Source organism: Terrapene carolina, unplaced genomic scaffold (genome assembly GCF_002925995.2).
Source record: "Terrapene carolina triunguis isolate 2854851 unplaced genomic scaffold, T_m_triunguis-2.0 Scaffold33910, whole genome shotgun sequence".
In the NCBI taxonomy this organism is placed as follows: domain Eukaryota; kingdom Metazoa; phylum Chordata; order Testudines; family Emydidae; genus Terrapene; species Terrapene triunguis.
Window position 1 is genome coordinate 1 of NW_020698261.1, and position 7,274 is coordinate 7,274.

The 7,274-nt window shown below is 60.3% G+C and overlaps 1 protein-coding gene across 1 annotated transcript; it reads left to right on the forward strand.

The window, feature by feature from the left end:
- Positions 1–503: 503 nt before the first annotated feature.
- Positions 504–6,959, forward strand: LOC112117904 (syntaxin-binding protein 2-like; the record flags this gene model as incomplete). The annotated part of the gene is made up of 8 exons (XM_026663704.1): positions 504–634; positions 780–887; positions 1,883–1,940; positions 2,516–2,581; positions 3,040–3,124; positions 3,456–3,593; positions 6,282–6,412; positions 6,870–6,959. Coding segments are annotated over 8 exons (807 nt in total), but the record flags the coding sequence as incomplete, so codon positions are not given.
- Positions 6,960–7,274: the final 315 nt, after the last annotated feature.

Consider the following 7,274-nt stretch of genomic DNA (forward strand, 5'->3'; position numbering starts at 1 on the left):
GGGGCATAGGGATAACGTTCCATTGTCCCCCTCTGGGATCTTGTATCAAAGAGTCTCTGGGCTGGTGTTGGTTAAGGATAGACTAGCCAGGGCCTTCTGGTGTAGTTCCCCCCTCCCCACTCAGCATATGGGGCAGGGGGCAGTCGGGGGGCTGCCTTGTAAGGGGCATGCTCCCGTTGGTGGAGAGGCACGAGCAGAGAGCGTGCTTGGGGGGGGGGGGCATTGGTATTTGCACGAGGGGCAGGTGACCCGTCCCTGCAGGGGGCGTTGCAGCGCAGCTGGGTGGAGAGTTCTCCCTGCTGGTCAGGGCAGGACCCCAGGGGACATCCCAGCTAGCTTGGGGGGTGTCTCTTGGCTTCCCCCTGGGGTTGGGGGCTGGGCCGCAGAGAGGGCAGATGGTGAAGTTTCAGGCCACCTGGGCCCATTGGATTGTGCCATGTAAGCCAGGCCAGGACCCCTCCGCCGGAGCAGGGGGTGACGGGTCTCTCTCTCCTTTGCTCCAGGGCCCCGACAAAGCCCGCTCTCAGCTGCTGATCATTGACCGGAGCTTCGACCTGGTGTCCCCACTGCTGCACGAGCTCACCTACCAGGCCATGGCCTACAACCTGCTCAGCATTGAGAACAACACCTACAAGTAGGGCCTGGCTGCCAGCAGGGGGTGCCCCGCACTCCTCCTCAGGCGGGCTGGGGGGGTGGGACCCAGGCACCGGCACTGCTCCACAGCCCTTACGCTCGGGGGAGGGGTGCCGCAACCTGACCCCCTCTCCCCTCCCCTGCAGGTACGAGACGACGGGCATCAGCGACTCGCGGGAGAAGGAGGCGCTGCTGGATGAAGACGACGAACTCTGGGTGCAGCTACGCCACATACACATCACTGATGTCTCCAAGTGAGCGCGCTCAGCCCTGCCCCTGACATGCCCCTCTGTGCCCCGTCCATCACCCCGGATATGCCCCTCCGTGCCCCACCCAGGGCCGGGACCCATCCCCACACAGACACACCACTCCGTGCCCCACCCAATGCCTAGTGCCGGGACCCGCTACACTCCCTCTTCGGCACAGCTCTCCCCTCCCCGCCCAGTGCCTCCACCCCCTACCCCCACTTTGGCAAAGCCCTCCCCTCCCCACCCACTGCCAGGACTTCCCCCCTCGGACACACCTCTCCCACTCAGTGCCAGGACAGCCCACCCCATTGGCACACCCCTCCCCCTTTTTTCCAGTGCCGGGACTTCCCCCATCCTCCCCTTCAGATACACCCCTCCCCACTCTGGGGCTCCCTCAGACACACCCCTCCCCTCCCCTTCCCACCCAGTGCTGGAACCCCACTCCCCCTTGGATACACTCCTCTCCCACCCAGTGCAGGGACAGCCCCCGCCCCCGCAACACACCCCTCTCTTGCTCAGTGCCAGGACTCCCCCTCCCCCTCCCACCCACTGCTGGGGCCCGTCCCTCAGACATGCTCCTCTCTGAGCGCTGAGACCCCCTGGACCCAGCCTCTCTCCCCAAAGGACCTCCAGAGCAACTGTCTGCATCTCCTCTCAGGGATCCCCCTGGATACTGTCTTCCCCTGATCCCAGGATCTCCCCATGCACCTCACAGCCCCCTTGAGTGAGTCCCTCGCCGACCTCCTGCTGGGCCTGCCTCTGTCCCCAGCCCCCCCACCCCCCGCAGGGTGCCAGGAGCCCCCAGAGGTGCACTGAACTCTCTGCCTTGGGGTAACTTGGGAAGAGACACCCCCCACCCCCACATGCCCCATCTGAGGCTGTCGAGGCAGAGAACCCTGGTTCCTGTGGGGCAGGGGCTCCATCCCCTGTAGCATAGGACAGGGCACCCCCTACCTCTAAGGCAGTGCCTGGCTCCAGCCTGACCCCTCTCCCGGCTGCAGGAAGGTGACTGAGCTGCTGCACACCTTCTGTGAGAGCAAGAGGCTGACCACGGACAAGGTGCGATGGAGGCTGGGGGGGGGGGGAGCGATTGGGGAATCCAGGACATGGGGACCCATCCCACTGCCACTGATGGGGAGGAGAGGCTGCCCTGCTGCCCTAAGAGGGGTTGGCGTGGGGAGGGGGGGTGTCCTATTGCTCCCAGGGTTTGCCTGTAAAGGGCTAAGATGTGTATGTGGAGCCCCCTGCACTCCAGCCAGAGCTCTGGAGCTCCCCACGGTGGGGGAGGGTGGAGGCCCATGGGGCGGGGTCAGACAGCAGGATCGGGGCCACGCATGGAGAGCTGCAGCGAGCCAACGCTGGCATCTCCCCAGCCCGCTGCCGCTTTACATCTCGAGGGTTGCTCGGGTTGCGGGGCTCCCGGCTCGTTCCAGCTGGCCTGGGAAGAGCAGGTCTAATCCAAGCAGCAGCCATGCCAGGACTGTGCCACCCGATTTTGAATATGGCGTGAGTGACCCACCCTGGCCCTGGCACACGTGGCTGGGCTGCTGCGGCTGTCCCCAGGTGAGGCCTCTGCCCTGCAGGGGGCTCCGGACACTGGGAGGGGCCAGGATCTCACCACCACCTGCCCCCAGGCCAACATCAAGGACCTGTCCCAGATCCTGAAGAAGATGCCCGAGTACCAGAAAGAGCTGAACAAGGTAATGGGGCTGGGGCTGTTAGTGGGCGGGGGGCAGGGCATTCAGTGGGGCTGATGGGGGCGCAGGGTGCTCTGTGAGGTTGGTGAGGGACAGTAGGGACTCTCAGGGAGGCAGGGCACTCTGGGGGGGCTCTGTCCAGGTCTAGGCAGGAGCCCTGCCCCAGTGATGGGACTGCCTTGCTGCCTGATGAGAGCTGCTGACCTGTGCCTTCGGGCAGAGCCATTTTCCTCCCAGGTGCCCTCCTGATCCTCCCCTCCAGCTGCCTCACTCCATCCCAGAGGTGGCTGCACGTCAGTGCTGGGCAAAACAATCCCTATATACTCGGCTTATACAGCCGATTGGGGTTGCTCCTTTGGCCAAGGGGTCCTCCTTGGGGGCTGCGGAGGTGCGGGTGCCCTGGACCAGCTGGTGATGCGGTGCCACAGTAAACTCCCCCGTGCCCCGGACTCTCCCTGCAGTACTCCATGCACCTGAACCTGCCCGAGGACTGCATGTGGCACTTCAAAGGGACGGTGGAGAAGCTGTGCAGCGTGGAGCAGGTGGGTCTGTGGGCAGAGCCTGGCTGGGGGGCAGAGTCTGGCTTATGAACTCAGCCCGGAGAGAGGGGTCTCAGACCCACAGGCTCGCTGGAGCCAGGGCCAGCCCCCCCATGCAGCACTGGGGGTGCAGAAGGGGGATATGGGGCTTGTGTTACTCCCAGGGGGCCCATTACTCACCCCAGGGGGAGCTGACCCCAGGGAGGAGGGGGCCCTGGCACAGGGGGTAGGCAAGCTGTGGTCCATGGGGCCGTCTCATCCCCCATCCCGCTGTGGGGGCGGGAGGAAGCGGAGCGGCCTGACCTGGGCCTTCTATGTGCACCCCCCACCCCCCGAAGACCTGGCCACGGGGACGGACATGGACGGGGAGAAGATCAAGGACCCCATGAAGATCATCGTGCCCGTCCTGCTGGACCCCAGCGTGCAGGCCTACGACAAGATCCGCATCATCCTGCTCTACATCTTCCTGAAGAACGGTAACGCCACAGGCCTGCAGGGGGCAGCACTGGGGGGTCTGCTGCTGCAGGGGGCGCTCCTGGAGGCGGGACCCAGGCCTGTGGGGCAATAGCACCGCTCAGACTGGCACATCCCCCAGCCATGCAGGGCGCCTCCCAGCCAGCCGCTTCCCGGGGCCTGTGTCCAGCCTGGCTCTACGGCCCTGTCTCTCCTCTGCCCACCTCTCGGTGCCTGCGAGCCAGACAGTGTGCCGCGCCCACGCTCCGCACTGCTCCCTGGGGTCAGACCTGGCGGCCTTTGCTCCCCGCTGCTGCCTTCCGAGCAGTGTCCGCCCTCCACGCTCCCCCCAGCCCGTTCTCTGCAGGGAGGGGAAATAGAGACACACACCTGGAGCGGCCCCTCAGCCCGTTCTCTGTAGGGAGGGGGGATGGAGATGCACACCCCAAGCGGCGCGCCTCCCGCCCCGCTCCGTTCTCGCAGGAAGGGGGATGGAGACGCACACCTGGAGCAGCCCCCGGCCCGTTCTCTGCAGGCTGTTCAGATACCATGTTCTGTCTCTGAGCCCCCTGCGACCAGTTCCCTGCCCACCCCTTGTGTCATCCCTGTACCAGCTCCCTGCTGCATCCAGCCCCTTCCCCCAGCTCTCCAGGGCCTGGGGAACCTCCCTGACCCTGACACTTGGCACAGACCCTCTTCCCCCATCGGTTCCTGCCCCATGCTGGCTCGGTGGGGCAGGGCCCTGCTCTGGGGCCCTTCCTGTAACCCTGCTCAGGCATTGCCCTACGCCCATTGCCCAGGCCAGGGTGCCCTCATGTGGCTCCTCTGGCTGTCCAGTTTCCTGGCCAGGGGGAGCTGTGGAGTTGCCAGGCCTCCCCCTCTGCACTAAGCAGCAGTAAATGGTTTTGGGGGGGCTGGAGGGGGAGGGCACATGTTGCACCTGACTGGCCACAGGAGGGGGAGCCCAGATTAGGGGGAGGGGGACTCCCACTGCACTGCCAGGGGGAACTAGAGAGACCCCTGCCCGCAGCACCTGAGGTAACCTGTGGAGGGAGGAGCAGCAAGAACCTAAATTCGATCATTGACTATGTAGGGTCCAGCGGGTTAGAGCGGATGGTGGGAGCCAGGTCTCCTGGGTTCTAGCCTCAGCCCTGGGAGGGCAGTGGCGTCCAGTGGGATAGAGCTGGGGGGCTGGGAGCCAGGACTCTTGGGTTTACCCCCAGCTCTGAGAGGGGTGGGAAGAGCAGGATCTCAGGATTTGATCGGGGAACTACGACTCCTGGGACCACGGACTGAATGTGCCTGGGCTGTGTTATACCAACAAAAACTAGCAGGATCTTATTAAAGGGGACAAGATAAAGATGCCACATTTATTATGATAACAATTTGATTTATGACCAATAACTAATATCTTAATCCTTATACACACACATTATACCTAATACCTACACACACACACACACACACACATCCATCAGATGTTCTGCAGCTGCTGCATAGTTACCAGTCCTGCTTGAGTCTGTGGCTTGAGTTTGCAGCTTGGGTTCATAACTTGTGGCGGCTAACTGGCCAGGAAAGCCGGGCACAAGGACGAGCTGGGTCTCTGTTGGGCATGCACAGATGCCCTTCCATGTTGGCAGCAGAATGTTACCCTCCTCCAAAGTTTTCCATCTCACCCATCCTTTTTGTAGGCTTTAGTTTGAACCCAGAGTCTATAGGTCTTGCTGTGTCACGCTGCCTCTGGGTTTGGTGATTGATCACCCGTCAATTGCAGACATGACTTTCAGCCTCGGACCGGGCTTTGATCTTCCTTCTATTGTACCTTTTCTTTTTAGGGTGGATTCTTCTTACTTTGTTAGGGCTCTTGTCTGCATCCAGGGCCGGCTCCAGGCACCAGCTTAACAAGCAGGTGCTTGGGGCGGCCAAGGGAGAGGGGCAGCACCTGCGACAATTCGGGGGCGGCAGGTCCCTCACTCCCTCTAGGAGCGAAGGACCTGCCGCTGAACTGTCGCCGCCCGATCGGGCCTTTTTTTTTTTTATTGCCCGCTGCTGCCCTCTCGTCGCCTTTTTTTTTTTTTGGTGCTTGGGGCGGCAGAAATGCTGGAGCCAGCCCTGTCTGTATCTTCAACCGTTGGTGTTTGAACTCTGTTTAGTCAGGACAGGCTGGGGCTGGAGGTTGATTCCATCATCCATACATACCTAATTCACACATCTAAACTAAACTAATAAGATTACAGCAGGGTTTGCAAAAATGAAGGTTGCAGCAAGCCCTTACAAAATGGAGTAAGAGTTTTAAAATGGGGTTTGAATTACAATATGGCAAATAGTGAACAGAAGTTACAATATAGACAAGTATAATGGATGGCAAACAGTGAACAGAAGTTACACTGTAGGCAAGTGTAATAAATGGTGAACAGAAGTTACAATACTGAAACAGTGCAAGTCTCCGTGATTTAAGCAGGAATTGGATTGATAGTGAAACTTACAAAGGCAGCTGACTGAACAGCTATGGCTCTTAACAAGCATCTTAATTGTTAATTAGCCAGTTATTGCGGTAACCGGTTTTATGAATGAATATTGTTTCATTCATAAAACTTTACTTATGAAGTTACATTAATAAAGTAAACAATTAAAAACAATTTCATTCATCAGTCCTACAGCTGTGGGTGCGTCCCAGGGGTGCTGGCGCTGACCTGTCTCTCCCCATGCAGGTGTGGGTGAGGAGAACCTCACCAAGCTGATCCAGCATGCCAACATCCAGCAGCAGAGCAACATCATCCACAACATGCAGTTCCTGGGCACCTCCCTCACGCCTGGGGTAAGGGACTGGGGCCAGGAGCCAGCAGCTGTAACCATGGCAGGGGATCCCCGGCCATCCTGGGGGTGCCCCCCATGGCAGTGACCTACTCCCAGCACAGAGGTGGCCTCTGCCCCATACAGTGGGGTGACGCCCTCCCCATATGAGGGTGACCCCCGAGTTACTCCCCATCGGGGGTGACCTCTTCTGCCCTGCAGAGGACCCTGGGGGTCAGGACCTCAGATTGCCAGGGAGCTGGTGATCACTGCATGGGGTGGCCATGCGGCGAATGGGGGGAAGCGTCTCTGTTCTCCCATCAGTCTCTCTCCCCTCCTCTCTCTCTCTCTCCCTCGCTCAGTGATCCATTCTGTTATTTTCTCTGCCTCTCCCCTGCCAGCCCGGCTGGAGCGACTCAGGTAGGCCGCACTCTCCCTGTCTGCCCCTGTTCCCACCCCGCACCCCCTCCCTGCTGCTTTTCACCCCCTCTCCCTTCCTCCCTCAGAGCGGGCAGCTGCGACCCAAGAGGAAGGTGTGGCTGGAGTCCACCTACCCACTCTCCCGCTGGACCCCCAGGCTCAAGGACGTCATGGAGGTACCCGGCCGTCTGCTTCCTGGCTTTGGGGGTGGGGGTCACACCTGGCAGGCTGGGCCCAAGGGGGAGGGGTTAGTTTGGGGTCAGGAAGATAATGGAGCAAGTAATTAAGGAAATCATCTGCAAACACTTGGAAGGTGGTAATGTGATAGGGAACAGCCAGCATGGATTTGTAAAGAACAAATCATGTCAAACCAATCTGATAGCTTTCTTCGATAGGATAACGAGTCTTGTGGATAAGGGAGAAGCTGTGGATGTGGTATACCTAGACTTTAGTAAGGCATTTGATACGGTCTCGCATGATATTCTTATCGA